The sequence below is a fragment of the Chanodichthys erythropterus genome, chromosome 7 (assembly GCF_024489055.1).
Source record: "Chanodichthys erythropterus isolate Z2021 chromosome 7, ASM2448905v1, whole genome shotgun sequence".
Taxonomy (NCBI): domain Eukaryota; kingdom Metazoa; phylum Chordata; class Actinopteri; order Cypriniformes; family Xenocyprididae; genus Chanodichthys; species Chanodichthys erythropterus.
Genome location: NC_090227.1, coordinates 4740857 through 4761533, shown reverse-complemented (window position 1 = coordinate 4761533; position 20677 = coordinate 4740857). Strand labels below are relative to the sequence as shown.

Here is a 20677-nt window from a genome sequence, read left to right as displayed (position 1 = left end):
TCTTTGAATGGGGAAACAAATTCTCCAAAACTGTTCGCCAACCTTACGATTAAATTTCATATTTGAAATCACCAATGAAATATAACAACAACCGGCTAATAAATTTAGTTTCTAAACGCTCGAATCATGACAAAAAAAAACTATTTTTCAGGCTGGATCAAGCTAATGCGCATGCGCAGACCTAAATGCGCGTCTCTTTGGAGGCGCGAGTCTGACTGTTTCTATAGAAACCGGTGATTCTAACGGCCGCTGAAGTGACGGGATGACTTTACCAGTCGGCGATTGGCTCTTATTTAGAAGGCGGGACTTATTCCGCCACAATACGAGTGGCACGTCTTGTGTTATTCTAGTCTTTGTTCAAATGCAGCTGAAAATAATCATGGCCGTAAAAGGTCATGTTTAATAAATTCTATGTTTAACCAAATAAAATATTTCTTTCTAAAACTACTTTTTGTAATGTCTATCTGATGCTGATCTCATTTAACACAATAATGACTTTAAATTATCTTTTGGGGGTAATTTCTCAGCCAAATTTAATGTGCGATTAATCTAATTAATCAATCGGAACATCATAAAATTAATTAGATAAAAAAAAATAATCAGTCGACAGCCTTAAATATAATATAATATAATATAATATAATATAATATAATATAATATAATATAATATAATATAATATAATATAATATAATATGCAACCTGCAAGCCTGCGACCTCGAATACCTTAATGCTTTTATAAAACGGTTACCACACAATACAAATATTAAAGCCAAAAATATGAAGCAATGTTCATGAAGTAAACTTTCACTAAAAGCCTTCCTTCCGCCGAAGAAAAATAGTCCCTGACCATGAATAGCAACAGAAGTTACATTATTACTCCATTAGATGGCGACAAATACTGTCTTTATGAGTGTGTCAGTCAGTAGCGAAGACTTTTACATTGAAAACACTGAATTGTTGTGAACACCGAACAAGACCAAACTGACAAATGCTTTGACTGGCGCTGTCAGTCACGGGAAAACCCCTTAACTGTTAAAAGGACAAGATAATACATAGGACATTTAAACAGATTTTTTATTATGAACATAGGACTGACCTGAAGGAAAATGATTCAATGAACAATAACAACTGAGAACATACAGTTTACGTTGCTAAGGGTGTTGTGTAGTGATACACAGAACGGTTGGGTGAAGCGGTCATAGCCGTGTTTTATCATGAATAAAACACTAGTGACCAATCAGAATCAAGGTCAGGAACTAACCGTTTTATAAAAAGTTATAAATATGGATATTTTTCTTATAAACACCCATCGCTTTGCTTCAGAAGGCCTTTATTAACCCACTGGAGTCGTATGGATTACTTTTATGATGGATGGATGTGCTTTTTTCTGCTTCAAAATCTCGTTACTATTCACTCCCATTATAAAGCTTGGAAGAGCCAGAGTATTTTTTAATATTACTCCGATTGTGTTTGACTCAAAGAAAAAAGTCATATACACCTAGGATGGCTTGAGGGCAAGTAAATTATGGGATAATTTTAATTTTTGGGCGAGCTAACCCTTTAACAAATTACTACATGCATAGTACTTGTAAAGCTGCATGATTATCATTAAAAGATGGCGATGAGTCGTTGAATCATTCATTTAACCCGATTAAATCGACTGCAATACTTTACATTTTGTCAGAACCTTTAGCAAATTGTTTTTTTGTTTTGTTTATGATTCTCAATTTATCCAGAATCGTGCAGCTCTAACTTGTAGCAAGGTCTTTACAAAGACATGAGGGTGCCAATAACAGAACAAATGAAAAATGAGACGTTTGACATATCACAAGCTGTATTTATCAAGGAATTAACTGTACAGAGTCAGTCAGGATCTGAATTATACAGCATTCATTCATTCACTGTTTCCATGTGTATTAGTGTCACCCTTGTACAGTGGCTGTGAGTGAGAATGACAGTGGTTTCATCATGCACAGCAGTACCATTACAGGGACAATGTTATTCATGCAACCTGAATTGCCCAGTTTCCTTTCAATTTCTTTCCTTTGAGCTTTGGAGAAAGAACCCCACTGATATTCAAAACTGATATTAAAACCCATAAAATGTTCTTATTTCACAGCAGAAAAAAAGAGCATTTTTTTTTTTTTTGTCTGTACAGAAGCGATTACAATTTGTACAGGTCATTGAGCTGCTGAGCTAAAACCAGTGGTGCTTAAGGGTCTGACACTACAGACAGGACAGGGGGAGTGAGATTCAGCCGTACCCACACATTTAAAGAAGATAAAAATATTACTATGATAGCTCATCTGCCAAAAAAAAAAACACATAACATGTGTGATACTTTATATATAAAAGTAATTAAAGAATGTTAAGAATATAAATATCATAATAAACCCCTAAAATATTAGAGCAGGTGCTGAAGTAGACAAATATTTTCTGCTGGGGTTGTGCTTTCTGTTGATTCAATGGATCAGATCCAACATTTTACAAACGTTTCCAAACCTGTACATCTCAACAGATTCATGTCCATCAACTGGTATGTGGTAGAAGCAGCAGGTATAAATGTAGTGTATGAATGAGAGTGTGAGTCGGGGGTCATTAGAGCAGAATTTTCGCAAGATATCTATAAATAAGTAGCTGAATTAATGCATTTTGTAGTAATGCTCGTCCCAGACCCTCAAGCACCAATCCTCTGCTCACAATAGCACTGTGCAATGGGGCAGTAATTTAGTGCAAAGGAAAAGTTGCATAAATTTTCTACTTGCAAGTGTATACATTATTTCCATTCGCCACCACGTTGGATACTTTATCTGCATACCCTCTGCCTGTATAAGTTATTCTATTGCATAAAAATAGGATTTTTTTGTTTTTTTTGTACCAAAAATTAGACTTGGAGAGAAAAACAAGGGCGTCAAAGGAAGAGAAATACAGACCCAGACACAGAAAACTCTTTAGATATATACAGTATACAATGCTTTGAGATTGTATAGAGAAATGAGAGCTGACAAGTGTATATTTCAAAGCAGGGACATTACAAAAGCATTTGCATGATGCTGTAAAGGAACAAACATTAACTTGCAGAGAGAAAACAACTTGTTGACTGAACAAAACTTCTCCTCCCTCTGGTTTACATTTCTAGGACCATTGCTTCTAACATTTTTTAGCCTTTTTTACATTTAAAGGACCACAGCTGACAGACTTTAGGACAATGAGGCACAAATATGATACCTGAAACCGTTACGTTTCCATTAAACATACTATGACATTTTAACCCTGTATGTTGCATGAAAAATCAGCTCATTTTCAACTGCAGTTTGTGCATGTGTATTGATGGACCTCAAAAGAACAAAATTAGATATGTGTCATCATTTGTCTAAAGCATATACCACTTTTCTTGCAATATACCTTGCATTTTTGCTAGCTATGGGCTTTCTATACTATTACCTGCAGAACTACACAATTCAAAGACGTATTTCACCCGGTTTCCGTCAATCAGGAAAGACGGTCACATAATAACATCTACATGGCATTCAGTTGTTATCTAACAAACATACATCACCATTTAAACGCCTGCATCCATTCAGTCCTCAGTGCAATGCTTGGAAATAATGTCGAGAGAAACATAATTTGTAGTGAAACTAAATGAGCTTCGGGAGTTTTACAAAACAATGTAAAAAGTTCTGTGCTTGGAAGACTTTTGAGTATAAATAAAATGATGTAAACCCGATCTCGCGTTCAGAATAGCTTGATGACGGATGCAATGCGTACATGCAGACACATACACAACTGATTTGGTCGTTATAAGAGCAAATGAACTCACACTCAACATTTAATGCATAATATGAGATTAATGATTGAGACTTGTACGAAACCAACAAACCCTAGAAATCAGATCTGAGAATACACACTCGCAGCAGATGAGCTGCTTCTCTTTATTTGAAACAAACCGTTCTTCATTTGAAAGTTAAACCTTGTAGGCATGCTCTGATATGTCATATGGCGTTCAAACATGTGGTCTACAAAGTGGCAAGACGAGAATCAAAATCGTGTGGAAGAGCCAATGAATACAAATCAACACATTAAATAGTATAAAAGAGCAAAACAACTTACAAATAAACAGACAAAACATGCTCTTCAGAAAAAAGACCAACCTTGAGAAAGAATTTGGCATATTTCCATTCTCTTCAGCGTGAGATTGTATAGAACTGATGTCGAGACGTACAATATACAAAGAGAAAGACGGGTACACATACATATGGGTCATCGTTTTCACAGACGGATTAGAAAATAATCTTCATGAGCTACTTTACTATAACATCTTTCTCTTTTATCCTCCATTTGCCTATGCTATCAGCACTTTGGCCCATATGGAGCTCCTGAATTGTCATAGTCCTCGGCAGCCACTAGAGGGCGCTCACTGACACGTGAGCTCCGTGCACCTCCGAGCTGCCTGATTCCATACTCAGCTGGACAGCAAGACATAAAGGGAGTTCACAGTGGCGCCTTCGTTTCCTGATTCCGTCAGAGCACTTTCCAGGATTTCCGAAGTCCTGGCTCCTGTCTCGCTGTTATCGGGAGCCTCATTTCTTCTTGCCTGTCTTTTTCTCAGGCTTTTCACCCTTGTCTGAACGCACTGATCCCCCGTCGGCTCGGTCTGACTTTTCGCCTCTTTCCGAACCGCCTGCCCTGCTGCCATCCCTGCGCGTTCCCTCGTCAGTAGATGAGGTAGTTGGATGGGTCTGCCCCCGTTTGGCCATCTCTTCATGCTCACTTATACTGGCGGTTATACTTGTGATCCAGATTTTCAGATCGTCCTGCAGGCCAAAGAGAGATTGAGGACTCAGAACATGTTTTCTCACCAAAAAAAGTTACCTGAATTGAATGAGTTACAACTCGAGACCTCCATAGAAAGCACAAAGTCCCTCAACCCTTGTGTTTTTCTTTATTAAATATTTAGTTGAATTTGATTACTGCTGTCAATAAGTAAGTAGTCCCTCCAACTGAAAGCAGCTTAACTTCCAGCTGGTCCAAGCTTGTCACTCAGGCCCTATTTCCACCTGGCATTAAGGTTTTGGTCGACGGGATCACAAGTGGAGGATGCTAAATACAAGTGTAAACAAAGCTTGTCCACTTTCAACCATTTCCAAAGGGTAGTCAAAAATGCATTCGACCGGATTGCTTTCGTAGTGTAAATGCTCACATGCTCACAAAAGACCACGTACTTATTTAATGCGTAAACATTATGGGAAGTGCGCTGGCCAGACAGAATTTAAACTTTGTCGGCTGAAGACCCAAGTTTGAAGATGAAAAATGTACCAAGCACAATGTTCTCTCACTATTCTTCATTTCTAACATGCATTCACTGTGTTTGCTGTGGTCAGAGCAGAAACGAAAGCTGCTGCTCTCTGTATATTTTTCTTCATCTCCGGTCATGTTCATATGTAAATTGCGTGAGCTTATTTCGTCTATTAGATCGAAAGATCTGAAAAAGCCCATACATTTACCTGCCCCTAGACCCTCCCCTTGAAGAAATCAGGACAGAAGTAGTTGAAAGTGGGCAAAAGAGACAGATTAAAACACCAGGTGCAAACGGGTATGCGTTTCCCTCTTCTACTTGCGATCCGATCAACCAAAATGCATCTTAAGCCACGTTTCCACCACAGGAACTTTCCCTAAGAACTAGGGACTTTGGGGTGGTACTCTGTGTGTTTTGACCACAGGAACCAAGATGAAGTTCTGGGTAAAAATTTACCCTTCTGAAAGTCCCTGCTCAAGAGGTAGCACCATTTTTAAAGGTTTGTTGTGGTGTGTGCAGTAAGAGTTGTTTGCTATTCGAATCAACAATGGAGTTTAAAAAATACGACAGATGGACCGACAATGAGGTTCAGGCTTTATTAGGAACTGGGCAGTCCTATGTCACCGGACTAATTTGCCTAATCTTCACGGTACTTTAGTCCGTGATGGAAACAGACAGCAACAGGTCTGGGTGAAAAAAAGTTCTTGGGACAAATTGTTCTGGGTAATTTCAGTAGAAACGCAGCTTTAATAGTAGGTGTAAACAGGGCCATATTCATTAGCTTTTCCAAGCTGCACTACTGGCTGGTTGGACTGGCTTGGCCAAGCTGGTAAACTACCTTAAAACAGCAACAGACCAGCTTCTACTGTATGCTCCAAAAGTGTACTTTGCAGAAAAGGTCTGCAGATCCCATCTAGGCCTGGTTATGACTAACCACTTAAATACATGATTTTTTCCCAAAAAAACAACAACATGTGAAACCAACTAGGATAATAAAGCAACTCACCTCATCTTTAGCATGGAACAGAAACTCACTTCCATCTTTAGTTCTAAAATTATAAAGCAAAATGAATGTTATGAAAAGTGAACACTACGCACATAGCCAATCTTTTTGGAAAAGCTAATAAAAAAACCAATGAAGTACTTAAGCGTGAAGACATTCTTCTTCTTTTTGTAACCATTGTTGATATCACAGGCACAGCGGCTCAGGTTGATAAGCGGCTCGTTGTTGTAAGGTGTGGTGGTGTTCTTCGCGTCCTTATAGAAGCCTAGCTCACCTTTATTCAGCACACAGTACAAGTTCACCCAAGATCTGCTGTAATGTGGGAAAGAAAACAAAAGATTTGGCCATCAGCAACCATCTGATACCATGTGCCCACTAGCTACTCACCTACCGAGTCTGGGATGGCCAGCCCATATGACTGAGCAAGACCAAACTGCTGCAGAGATCATTACAAGACCTTTAGACATAGATAGGCAGACCATGGCTTACCTTTGTAGAGAGGGAGAAGAACAGTCATCGGCAAAGAGAGCACAAAAAAGAAGAGAGATTTTGGTTAATGAGATATATACTGTGCTAGCATAAAAATGGCTTCAGTGGACAGGCAAATTATGTGCACATACATGCTACAAAAGAACAGACAGCCATTCTTTTGAGTTCTGTAAACTCCTCAAAGCAATGAATTGTTTTGTGACTTGTGCTGCAGAGGCGGCGTATCCAGTCTTGTACAAAATGGCTGAATAAAGCTGTGAAGGGTGAAGGCTTCATACCTTGCTAGCCATGGCTTCAGAAACCCAGCATCTGTTGGTCTTCTGACACAGCATCATCCACCAACCAGATTTTAGATGTTACCATGCAAGCAGTGCTAACAGCTAGCTATGTTCTGCCATTGCTGGATATGAAACTTGTAATCAGTAATGACAGCCAAACAGCTGCTCCTCAGTTTCATTTCAGGAAACATTTTAGGCTTGTAAAGCATTCAAGCATATCCCAGTTTGACTTGAATCTTGGTGAATGAAAATAAGAGCTGCCTTGTATTAACAAATGTTAGTGCTCTAAGCATCAGTACACAATGCTAATAACAACATTAGCATAGCTATGAATAACCAATCATACTGATTGGCATATTTGATTTAGCCATTTCCATGCTAATTCCATGCCATGTGCCCATCATTTCTAGAAAACCCCACCTGTTTGAACTCTTCTTCTGGCCATCAATGTCTATTTTGCGGAAGAGGAACCCTTCGTGCTGGGCCGTGTGGGTTGGTGGCAGGGGTACTGGTGGGCTGCTCTGGGCTGGCGCAGACCTCGAGCGTCGCGTTTCGCCAGCTGTTGTCTCCTTGGGTCGTGGTCTTCTTCTCGGTTTGGGTCTGTCGCGAGCCCTCGGCCGGTCAGGTCGAGAAGACTTCTCAGGAAGACCATTGGGTAGACGTGGAATCTCTCCTCGGGCCTGAAATATACAGCAATGTGCATGTGACATAAAATGTAGTTTAAAACAAAAGACAAACACTAGACTGTTCACACACCTGTGCTGCCTCTCTTTCCTGAAGCTGCTCCACAATCTCAGCTAGCGTGGACCTTTTTTCCCTGCCAACAAAAAAAGGGAAATCTGAGACCTGGAAATGCTATTTTGCATAAATAGAGAAAGTGCTGCATCAAAGGGAAGGCATTTACAATCGTTTTACTTCCTTAATGAGACATGTGAAACAGGATGTTCAACAAGACAATGTACACCAGGAGGTTATCATCTATTGTGAATTGATTGGATTAAGAGAAATACACGGTCAATGACTTAACACATGATTAAGGTATTTTTTGAACCTCTATTGCTGTGAACTGACTTGGTGACCAGCATGTCCCTTATGGAAAGAAAATATATTTCCCTATATATGAATGATCAATATAATACATGATTTAACAGTATATTTGAAAATATTCAGAAAAATATATTGCGTAAATATATTACAATATATTGAATAATGCATAAGGAATTGCCGCTTTTCATATATTGAAAAATATGTGATAATATATTTACTAATATATCATAATGTATGTACTTTTATATTCAGTAATATACTTCATGATATATAGATTTATATGTGATCAGATATGGTACTGCATGCATAATATATTGCAGATATATTTACTCATGCGGTATAAACATAAATATGGTAAAATATATTATGTAACACATTTCTTATATTTTATAATTATTTACATTTTAATTGTTTCATATTTTTAAGTTAGTAAGAGACTATCACTGTGCTATAGCGTGCACAGCTGCTACTCTTAACGGTGTTCAGCCAATCATAAACCTAACCACAGGCTCCACTCTTCAGCACAATGGTAACCCCAAAAACTCACACATACCAGAAAACCTTTTAAATTCCAAAAAACTAACAGATCTCCCCCTATATCAATATTGAGCAAAACACATGAAATAGCACTTAATTTTAACATTTATTCTCACTATTATAATACTTCTTTTTTAAAATCAAATCTTAGCTGTAACTTGATTTCAATAACGTTAACTGGAATTAAATTACTTCTTTTTACTATTGGCAAGATTGTAGAAAGGCTAAGAAGTAGGGGTGTGACGAGACAGTTAGCTCACAAGACAAGACAAGAAGACGAGACACGAGATTGAGTTCACAAGAACGAGACGATTTTTACACAGTAGTTTTAAGAAATCTAGAAAAATAGTCTGCAGGTGCATTTGAAATATTTAACTAATCATCTTGTAATGAATGTCATTTCAGATCTACTTTTTTGAGTATGAATTATCATGTGCAGTAAAAGACAACAATACTCAAGCACTGTAAAATGTTTTGCCAAATTCAACTGACTGGCTTTTCTCCTTTATAATTTCACATGACTCTCTTCAGACCTTAGAACTGTACATGATTTATGAGCTTCTACAACTTCTGACCTCCTAACTGAACTCCGTATAACAGTATAAATAAAAACAAATAACAAAGATTTTCCTAGTCTTTATTAAGTGCAAACAATACGTGCAACCATAATCAAAGTACTATCTCAATATGCAAATTCCAAATTTTTCTTCAAGCATGATACAGAGCTAAGAGATGGTAACAACTACACAGCCCAACCTAAGATAGCTTTCATATTGTGAGATATCTGGATGCATCAGGGAGCCGCTTTTGAATGCGGGGTATTGAAATCATGTTTGAATGCGTGTTCGCATTTTACTTTCGCTTTCAGGATCGCATGTACTCTGGGAATCGGGAGTGGTGGTGCTGAGTGTGCATTCTACAAGATCAGACTTTTGTCAGACGCTTAAGCCCGCAGTATACTTCAGCCGGCTGCACACCCTGTCCTCGCGCAGCCCAAATTTCGAGGCCGCGTGGACGGTGTGCGTGCAACAGCGCATGCGCAAGCAGGAAAGGAAAGTCCACTAGGTGGCAATACACACAATACTGACCACAGTGTGCAGTCGTCGAAGAAGAGTGTGTAAAGAACGATTCAAAAATAAGACAAGTAAACTCAAAAGCATGCCTTCATCGTTTTTGATTCCTGTTCTCTTGGTGTATCTTCTGAACTATGTTGCAATGGTGGCTGCACTATTTTTCTTCTCCAATCCTGCCTAGCGAATGTCCGGTTGTCTGGTAATAGTATAGAAAAAACTGCACTGCGCATGTGTCATCCGTGCACATCCTTGGTTTAGTATAGAGGGTATGCACGTGACGTCACCGTCGAGCGTTACGACTGCAGTCACGCCCACTAAGTGGCAAAAGACTGAACGGCAACGTTTGTTTTCAGCGTGAATGTCGCGAAAAACGCACAAAACACTTCCAAAACAGGAAAGAGCTTTTTGATTGACTGTACAAATAGCTTTGACACAAAACTTAAAAACTGCAGAAAGCAACAGAAAAATAACCAAATGGATCACTGAAATTCACAGAAACAGCAGGACTCCAGCAGAGAAACATGGATTTGCAGTTATCATTTTGTGTCAAATTGCTGGATTTTGAGGTAAAATCATACCGTATATATTGTATTGTTATATATTATGTTGACAAATCTTCAATTAAATATTTGCCATATATTCTGCATAATTTGGTGTTTTTAAATAAACAACACTGACAAAAACTATACTATAAAACTATATATGTTTTAAGGCTGGACAATATGACGATATAACATTGATATAAGTTATTACGCGGATTTAGACCTACCGATATTGGAGTTATATAAAATATTCACAGGGAGATTTGCTTTAAAATTACATCATGCGGATGGTGCACGAACGCGGACGGCTGAAGTATACCCCGGGCTTTAGGCTCTGTCGTGCAACGAATCAGTCATCACGTCACTTACTCTTGTCACGTGAACAGTGAACTCTGCTTCCGGCTGCACTACGTACAGTGCTGCAGCTTGTGATGTAATTGTAGTGACTATCCAACTGAATTAAATGGTTTTTATTTCTATAAAAAGCAAAGCAACAGTGTAGGCATAATGTAAATGTATTCTATCCTAATTTCACTCTCACACTCCATCACGGCAATATCACGATACAGCTTTTCACCTTGACAAGAAATCTTGTCACATTTTGATCTCGTCATACCCTACCAAGTAGCCTAAATCATTTTCTAATCTGGTTTGATTTGGATAATAACGGGTAAGATTAACTGATAGTCGGTGCATCCAAGGTGATGCTGAAAAGGTTTAAGGTGGTTTGTTTGCGGTCACTCACCCACCACCAGAGCGTCTGTCTGACTGCTCCCTGGCCTCATGCTCACTGCTCTCCTGTCTTTCCAGTCGATGTCTGTCCCTACGCCGCACCTCATGACCCTCCTGTTCACTAGATGTCTGCCTCTCCAGCCTCCTCTCTGCCCTCTCAGCTCGTTCCCTCCACACCTCCTGAGGCAGCTCGTCCCTCCTTGCTTGAATCAGTTGCTCTGTAGATAGTTGCCTCTCCAACCGCGACTCCCTCGGTGGGGGATGCTGCTCCACGAGAAGCTCTGAGCGACTGCTCCCGCTCCCTCCCACCACGCTGTTTAGCCGCTCCCTTCCTCCACCCGGCTCCTGAAGCACCACCTCTGCCATCACGTTCTCATGATACCTCTCCCTCTCTCTCTCCAGTAGGGGGTGGACCACCTCATGAATGTGTTCGATCTTCTGATGTGAGGTTTGAGCTTTGAATTCAGCTCGCAATTGGGTGACCTTATGCTCCATAGCAGTGCCCAGTCCTGCAGCCACACCAACAATCCCAGCATTCCTGGCTTCCTGAAGGCGATAAGTAGCAGCTCCATTCATGATGGGAGTGTAGTTGGCCACAGTAGAACCAAGTCTGCGGGCCACAGAAGAGGGAGAGGGCTGAGGGGTGATGCGCTCCAACCGGGCGTCACCCTGCTCATAAATGGTCTGTCTTATGATGGAGGAAGGGCTACTGCGAGCAGGAGAAGAGTCCTGAGGGTCCAAGAAAACTTTCCGCCCCAACAAAGGAGTTGGAGGAAGCTTACTCTGTTCTGCCTTTATCTTCTCTACCTAAACCATTAAACAAGAAAATTTGTTATACGCCCACAACTGAATTCTGTAAAATAATTGCAAAAAAGGACATTATGTTATACACATAATTCATTTCAAATTTTTTTGAGTTTCAGTAGGTAGACTATCGATGCATTTAAACCAGAGATGGGCAAACTCAGTCCTGAAGGGCCACTGTCCTGCAGACTTTTGCTCTAACCCTAATCAAACACGCCTGAAACAGCTAATCAATGTCTTTAAGATTACTAGAAGGCTACAGTCAGGTGAGTTATTATAAGGGTTGGAGCTAAACTCTGCAGGACAGTGGCCCTGCAGGACTGAGCTTCCCCATCCCTGGTTTAAACTAAGGTCAAATGAACGTTTTGTTAAAGTTTTTGACTTTAAATTGTTTAAGTTGAAAGTGACTGCCAGCTTCTTTTGCCTGACCACTGGAATGTCATGTTTAAAAACAAAATGGTATATATGCGTATATATGGTAAAATGGCATATATATGCGTATATATGCCACATATAGGCAAAATTGAGGTGCATATATGTGCATATATAGGAAATATAGGTCTCCTGTATTGCTTCTTCATATCCACATATAAGCCATATACATACAAGATATGTCTTCTATATAGCTAATGGCAGGATCTGGTCATTTTGTAGCTCATATCTCATTTTTGATGGTCATACATGATGCCTAGCTCATATTTTCTATTATCAAGGCAAAAACTAAGAATTAACGAAAAAATTATGCAAGAACTTATGTATGTGCGAACATGTGAAATTGGTCCCACATGGAAAAAACCTATATAAACATATATGTTTCAATATAGGTTTTGATATAGGTTTTTAATATATGTGACATATATAAAATTGGCCGTTTTCCTATATTATGTGTACATATATGTTTATATAGGTTTTTTCCATGTGGGATATACTGTTTGATATTGGTAAATTTTCTGAAGATGTGTGGATCTATTTTGTTGTTATGAATTTTGGCCAGGGGTGTCCAATCCTGCTCCTGCAGGGCCATTATTCTTGGAGTTCAGCTCCAATCCTAATCAAAAACACCTGAACGAGCTAATCAAGATCTTCAGGATTACTCAAAACTTCTAGCCACGTGTGTTTGGCCAGATTGGAGCTAAACTCAGTAAGACATTGACCCTCCAGGAGCAGAATTGGATGCCCCTGCCCCTTGGGTTTAGTTGGCTGGTTGCTGTTACCGTGGTAAGACGACGTAAAGAGCTAAAGCGCTCTTCCCATGTGGCAGCAGCTTTGCGGAAGGCTTCATGTCTGCGAATCAGCTGCTCAACCTCGTCCACACTGCCACCCAGTTCATTACTGCTTATGAAGGGTTCCTGAGCAGTGAGCCAGGCCTCTGCTACCACTGCTTCCTGAGCAAACTGATGCACCTCCAACACTGAGAAGACGCAGAAAGAGAGAGTGAGATGTTGGAAAGCGCATGACATTGATTACATGATGTTTGATCTCTATTTTACTAACTTTGCTGCAACTCTTCCCAATGTCTGTCCCATTTCTCAGTCAGTTCTTGCTGCTTGGCCAAAACCTTCTCCAGCTTTTCTTTGATCTGAAACATTCAACAATTCCATCATCAGGTACCGACAGAAGAGAGCTTGTAATATCATACAGCCATTCATCATCTCTTAGGCTGGAAACATCCCTTACACAAGTACAAAAACGTAGAAAAAAATGGTTGGCCAATGCACAACATACTCAACATGCTTTTTTGAGTTGCTGTGAAAGTAACAAACTGCTGTACTCAAGGGGGAATATACTCATTCAGGATGTATTAATCGTCAGGTAGCTACTTATAAACATGTCAAATTTAAATTTTTAAAAGAGAACTGACTGTAGAAGAAGAGTTTATGTTAATAGACACTTGAGAATGCAGTGGTCTGACAAATTTCGGATTGCAATTGAACATGCAAAGAGTATGTTTGGGCCTTGCAGTGATTTAAAAGTCACAAATGTGGCTGTTTTGTGCGTCACCTCTTCTGATGCAGGGTTACGGGCGGCCAGTAAAGTCTTGCCCATCTCGATACACTGTAGGACACTCTTGTTGCGGGCCTCCACCTCACTCTTGAGGCTCTGGTGATAGTTCATCAGGACCTCCACAGATGACACATCCCTGCAAGCACCAGAGAGCCCATATCCCATTAAAGCTCTGAGGAAAGAGCTGACAGTGAGAGGAGAGAGAGTTACTCGAGCAAGAATACATGGGTCAAGTCTGCCCACAGAAAGAAACAGCAACAGAAGGCCATTTTAATACGATGAAAAGTGGCTCCTGAGGTTTTGCAGTATAAGTTCTTTATTAAGACTTTCAATATATACAAAACCTAGATAAGCACTATAGCTGTGTTCCAAAACCCATTGAGCTGCCTCCTTAGACAGCATTTTAACAGCAAAAGCTGTTTCAGAAGACAGCAACATTATGCTGCCTTCTAAGATAAGGTCTTTTGGCAAAATACTTTCTAAGGCAACAACGCATGTACCCTTTGCAGAGAAGGCCATCCTAGAATGCATTACAACAAACTAAGTGGTGGAAAGATGGTAGATGAATCAAGAAATTTGTTGAATATAAATAGAATTCATGCAATACTGAGAATTATCAATAAAAAGTTATTTTTATCTAATTATTGTGTATTAGATAAGTTTATTTATATAGAACATTTCATACAAAATGGTTATTCAAAATGCTTTAGATAGAAAAGGAGTTAAAATAATAATAAAATAATTGCAACATATACATAAGAAATAAAAATATCATGCATGGGAAATAAAAGTAGCAATCGTATTTAAGTAAAGTCTGGCTGAATAACTAAGTTTGGGGCGCCCCTGCCTAAATGTAAGAGTCAAAGAGCTTTGGTTCATGAGACACACTAGTAGCAACTATATAGATAGTTAGCAACTTGCAATGTCAGACTCTTTTGGAATCAATTATTATTATTTTTTTTTTAAAATGAAAAGTGCCACTTGAAAAGCATATCAAATTCTCTTTGGTTAGGTTGTAGCCTAAGAAGGTAGTTGCCTATGTAGACAGTAGGGTTGCAAAGGGGCAGAAAATTTCTGGAAACTTTCCATGGGAAGTTAAGCTAGGGAATTTTGGAAATACTCCAAGTTTGAAACTTTACGGGAATTAAACAAAATTAATTGGAAATTTAAGGGTAATTTATGCAAACTGTATCATATACAAACATAAATATAAACATATTGTTTGGTCTTAAGCAAACATGCATGCAAACTCATATAAATTTAATGACATTTATGACTTTGATTTATTTGTGATTAGAACTTTAATCTATTCTTTCATTGAATAACAGAAAAGCATGAATGTTTTGCAAATGTACACAGCCTTTCCTTCTACATTGGCTGAGGTGAAATGCATCCACACGTCAGATGGCTCACGTGGCATTGTTCTGTAGAATAAGATTTAAAAAAAGCTTGTAAAAAACACTAATGCAATGCACAAATATATGAATAGTTAGGAAAATTCTGGAATGGTAAAAATATTTTACAATTGATGCTGGACAAATTAATAGAAATAGGCTAGATGAATAGATGAACACTCCTCAATCAGTATGCTAAAACTATAAAAATATATTTACCCTAGTAATATCATCAAAACTTACATGACTGGATGTAGTCCTTGGGCTCAATTGCAGAAGTGTGGCTTCAATAGTCCTGCTGTAGTGTGCAGGATTCTAGAAATTATCTGATCATGTGATGAAGGAATGCACAGTGCATGCAGGGGGTGTGGCCTCAATAGCCCTGCAGTAAGTATGTAGTATGCATGTGATTGAGGAATGAGCAGGCTAGAAATTTAACTGAATTTGCATTAAATCTGGTTGTTTTAACCAAGATTATACTGTAAAATTTTGCAAATTTTCACATTGATTCCCGTTAATTCCCACGGAAAGTTTCCAACTTTGAAAATTCCCGGAATTTTGCAACCCTAGTAGGCAGCAAAGCATCTCACTAAATTTTGTAACAGATCTATTGTGTTCTTAACAGAAATCCTAAACAGAGCTCTTAATAGATACTATCACACTTAATGGTAAAATGTGTAAATACTCTTGTGGTTCATGCACTTACCAACTTATCACTTATTTGTGCTCGTGGTATGATACCTATAGTACCCTCCAGCGGCCACAGAGGCTGCTCTCCAGCTGACCTGACGCAAACCTTCATGCATTATAAAGTTAAAGCACCTTATTGATTTCCTATAAGCAGAGAGCAGGTGTCCCAGCATGTGTCTTACCTTGGTTTCTCCCCAGTTCCTATCTGACAGATGATGCTGTCCATCCACATCAGCTGATCACGCACCATCCCAAAGAAACGTAGCTTGTCAGTCGCTGTGGTGATCTGCATTCGGCAGTCCTCACAGGATATGAGCAGCTCTTTCCATGCCTGCATCACTTCGTGTTCCTGCATGGCGATGGCTTCTGCTTTCTCGCCTGCGTAAACTGTTCGGAGCTGGGCTGCACTCTCCTGTAACTGTCTTACCTGAGGAAAACAACTCTTTTTGTAAAAATGGTGCCACTGTCATGAACCTTATTGTAGAGATCTATCCACAAACTTTAAATATAAAACTATTTGTAATTTGTATTCCTTGTGTTGCATTAGTTCACCTGTGCAACAAGTAGCTGAATATCATGTTCAAAAGTCTGCATGAGTCTCTGTAGAGTGCTGGTGTTTGAAGTGCCTCCTTGACAGGCACGGACCTCAGGTAACCTCCGCTGCTTATCCTCAATCTGTGCAAACACCTGAAACACGTACACACACAGACTTGTGTTATTCCACACATGCAGACACATTGTGTACAGCACATATACCTGCTCTTAATTATCCTGTACACACGAAACACAATAACACTCACAAACTGAGCCCCAACACCTGCAGAAGAAGGGCAAACATACCTCAGCATTATCCCACAAATGTCACTGTGATAAATTAAAATAAATACACAAAAAGCACCCCAGGACATCAAGGAGAACTAGGACTGTTACTCAACCAGTAATATAAAGTACACTGCCCATGCACATGCTTGCTCCTGCAAAAGTTGACTCCACAATAGCTGTTTCCATCCAACTATTGCAAATGTTGGGTTATCGCATAGAAAAAAAAAAAATGTTATGTGCTCAATTTAGGCGGATATTTTCTTATCGGATAAAAATGTTTTCTTTATTTTACAAAGGCACAACATTTTCTTGTTAGTGTGAGTTTACACAAATAAAAGTAGTAAACCCTTTACAGTTTTTGATGATGTATTACTCTTATGTGTATGACCAAAAATTATTTTTAAGTTGATTTAAAGGCACACTATGTAGATTTTCGCCGCTAGAGGTCAACTATTAAAAAAAAAAAGGCGTAGCTTGATGACGCTGAGTTTGTGTGTGGATTTATGGAAAATGTCTTCACCTCACAGCCGGTGGAAAAGAATCAGGACAGGACTCAGGCCGAGTGCTGTCGGAGCGAAACACTTTGTTAGCCACTTGACAAAATAGTGTTTTTCTCTGTTCCATTATCTAATAAAACACATAATATATTAAAGCTTCTTTGGGGTTTCCATGGTTTCTACAAGATAAAACCAAGGGTAAAGCAGGTATGACGTCACTGTTAGGCAACGCATGGTCCGTGTCCTGGTTAAAACTGCTTATTTCTCTGGATTTAAACATTCTTGGAAACATCTGGGATAATGTAAGTACACAAGTCAACAAAATAAATAAAACTGTTCTAGTGGTTTTTGGATATTTTAATCCAAAAATCGTACATATTGTGCCTTTAAGTTGATTTTTCAAAATTATTTTTAAGTATTTTAAGTTGTTTCCGCTGTTATCAGAAAAAATCCATGTCTTGCACGCTATACTTCCACACTCAGCACAAACATTTGGATATGAGCCTAATAATAGCGCACATTTATCTAGGTTAATGTTAGAGTGAGTGGTCATGTAAAGTGGTTACTACTTACTTGTTTTAAAATGATAAGCCATATTTGAGGTCGATGGATGATAGGTGAACATTTGGATATACTGCCAGACATAATTACCATGAAAACCCGCTGTTAACAATCTCTCCCTCACTGACTTCGCCAGAAGGGGTTTTTTTTTCCTGTGACTAATCAACTAATACAATTTTGGTCGACTAAACCTCTTCTACAAACCTGATTCCAAAAAAGTTGGGACACTACAAATTGTGAATAAAAAAGGAATGCAATAATTTACAAATCTCATAAACTTATATTTTATTCACAATAGAATATAGATAACATATCAAATGTTGAAAGTGAGACATTTTGAAATGTCATACCAAATATTGGCTCATTTTGGATTTCATGAGAGCTACACATTCCAAAAAAGTTGGGACAGGTAGCAATAAGAGGCTGGAAAAGTTAAATGTACATATAAGGAACAGCTGGAGGACCAATTTGCAACTTATTAGGTTGCAAATTGGCAACATGATTGGGTATAAAAAGAGCCTCTCAGAGTGGCAATGTCTCTCAGAAGTCAAGATGGGCAGAAGATCACCAATTCCCCCAATGCTGTGGTGAAAAATAGTTGAGAAATATCAGAAAGGAGTTTCTCAGAGAAAAATTGCAAAGAGTTTGAAGTTATCATCATCTACAGTGCATAATATCATCCAAAGATTCAGAGAATCCGGAACAATCTCTGTGCGTAAGGGTCAAGGCCGGAAAACCATACTGGATGCTCGTGATCTTCAGGCCCTTAGACGGCATTGCATCACATACAGGAATGCTACAGTAATGGAAATCACAACATGGGCTCAGGAATACTTCCAGAAAACACTGTCGGTGAACACAATCCACCGTGCCATTCACTGTTGCCAGCTAAAACTCTATAGGTCAAAAAAGAAGCCATATCTAAACATGATCCAGAAGCGCAGGCGTTTTCTCTGGGCCAAGGCTCATTTAAAATGGACTGTGGCAAAGTGGAAAACTGTTCTGTGGTCAGACGAATCAAAATTTGAAGTTCTTTTTGGAAGACTGGTACAGCATGTCATCCGGACTAAAGAGGACAAGGACAACCCAAGTTGTTATCAGCGCTCAGTTCAGAAGCCTGCATCTCTGATGGTATGGGGTTGCATGAGTGCGTGTGGCATGGGCAGCTTACACATCTGGAAAGGCACCATCAATGCTGAAAGGTATATCCAAGTTCTAGAACAACATATGCTCCCATCCAGACGTCGTCTCTCTCAGGGAAGACCTTGAATTTTCCAACATGACAATGCCAGACCACATACTGCATCAATTACAACATCATGGCTGCGTAGAAGAAGGATCCGGGTACCGAAATGGCCAGCCTGCAGTCCAGATCTTTCACCCATAGAAAACATTTGGAGCATCATAAAGAGGAAGATGCGACAAAGAAGACCTAAGACAGTTGAGCACCTAGAATCCTGTATTAGACAAGAATGGGACAACATTCCTATTCCTAAACTTGAGCAACTTGTCTCCTCAGTCCCCAGACGTTTGCAGACTGTTATAAAAAGAAGAGGGGATGCCACACAGTGGTAAACATGGCTTTGTCCCAACTTTTTTGAGATGTGTTGATGCCATGAAATTTAAAATCAACTCATTTTCCCCTAAAACGATACATTTTCTCAGTTTAAACATTTGATATGTCATCTATGTTGTATTCTGAATAAAATATTGAAATTTGAATCTTCCACATCATTGCATTCTGTTTTTATTCACAATTTGTACAGTGTCCCAACTTTTTTGGAATCGGGTTTGTAGTTGACTAACGATTACTCCTAGTTAAGTATGAGAAATAATCATAGTAACGACGTCCTTTGCAAATAACTAATTATAGACGCTCAAATTAATCAGTCTGCATTTCTACATACCTCTCGGCAGTCGGAGAAGAACTTGTGTAACTGGTGTGAAGCAGCGAGCATCTGTCCCCGTGTCTCCATCAGCTCTAGCAGATCCGCCCAGGCCTCGTTCACTCCATCCTTCCATTCAGCAATGGTGGCTGCATCCGCGTGGCCGTAATCTATGAGCTCATCAACCATCTGGTTGACAGCTGTGACCCTCTCCTGCCCCAGGCTCCCTGTCTCCGCTGCAAACTCTGTAAATTTCTCCTGCAGAATCTGAGGATCATGACAGGACAGAAGTCTTAAGAAACAGAAGAGCTACTGTTGATCACCTGGTGCAACGGTGTAAAACTGACCGTGACGTGCTCAAAGTCCTGTCCGAGTTCAGTGGAGCTGGCGATGACCTCCCTCTCCGCTATCCACTGCTCCAGTTCATCCACTTCCCTGTTGAGCTGAAAGAGCCAGTACTGCTGCTCCAGACGAGACTTCCTCTCCTCCACCAGGTCCTTCAGAGACACGTACAGCCTGTCGATCTGAGACTGACGCTTACTGATCTGCTCACTGAGGCACAAGCATACACACACATACTTGGATTTCATTCAAAGGAAAAAAAATCAGTGAAATCTGTTACTCTTGATAGGTTTTATCACTGGAATACAAATAATGTTTGATGGTAATGACATCTGTGATTACTCAAATGTGAAAAGCTAAAAGAGTGTTGTGTGTTTGTATGTTAGATTTGGTCAGCAAGTACATAGAAATACAGTTCTCTTTATAATGGCAGTCAAGGGATCTGTGCTTCTCTTTGACTGTAAGGCGACTGCTGGACATTTACCAGTCGGGATGTCCGAGCTCCAGCAGCTGTCTACACTGCTGAGAGAGCAGTCCGATGGTCTCAGCATAGTCCTCTATAGTCTGCTCCAGCGCCAGCTGTTTCTTCAGCAACTGCAGAGTGCTGGCTTCATCCTTAACAGAGAGAGGACACAGCTCAGATACATTCATCTTGCTCCTGTGTCATCATCTATAACAT

The 20677-nt window shown here is 39.5% G+C and overlaps 1 protein-coding gene across 2 annotated transcripts in view; it reads right to left on the bottom strand.

Annotated features, from left to right (window-relative positions):
- Positions 1 to 4424: 4424 nt before the first annotated feature.
- LOC137022555 (spectrin beta chain, non-erythrocytic 4-like) overlaps positions 4425 to 20677 on the bottom strand; it is a 92311-nt gene continuing 76058 nt past the window's right edge. Inside the window, exons 23-36 of one of the 2 annotated variants that reach the window (XM_067388945.1) lie at positions 20483 to 20613; positions 20004 to 20208; positions 19678 to 19923; positions 16443 to 16577; positions 16073 to 16317; positions 13804 to 13978; positions 13297 to 13381; positions 13017 to 13213; positions 11012 to 11805; positions 7824 to 7884; positions 7488 to 7747; positions 6442 to 6612; positions 6304 to 6346; positions 4425 to 4815 (exon numbers count right to left, since the gene is read on the bottom strand). In XM_067388945.1, the coding sequence (XP_067245046.1) occupies positions 4582 to 4815; positions 6304 to 6346; positions 6442 to 6612; positions 7488 to 7747; positions 7824 to 7884; positions 11012 to 11805; positions 13017 to 13213; positions 13297 to 13381; positions 13804 to 13978; positions 16073 to 16317; positions 16443 to 16577; positions 19678 to 19923; positions 20004 to 20208; positions 20483 to 20613 (2982 nt within the window). In that variant the 3' untranslated portion in view covers positions 4425 to 4581. The remainder of the gene's footprint in view (positions 4816 to 6303; positions 6347 to 6441; positions 6613 to 7487; positions 7748 to 7823; positions 7885 to 11011; positions 11806 to 13016; positions 13214 to 13296; positions 13382 to 13803; positions 13979 to 16072; positions 16318 to 16442; positions 16578 to 19677; positions 19924 to 20003; positions 20209 to 20482; positions 20614 to 20677) is intronic. The other variant, XM_067388946.1, reaches the window with a different exon arrangement.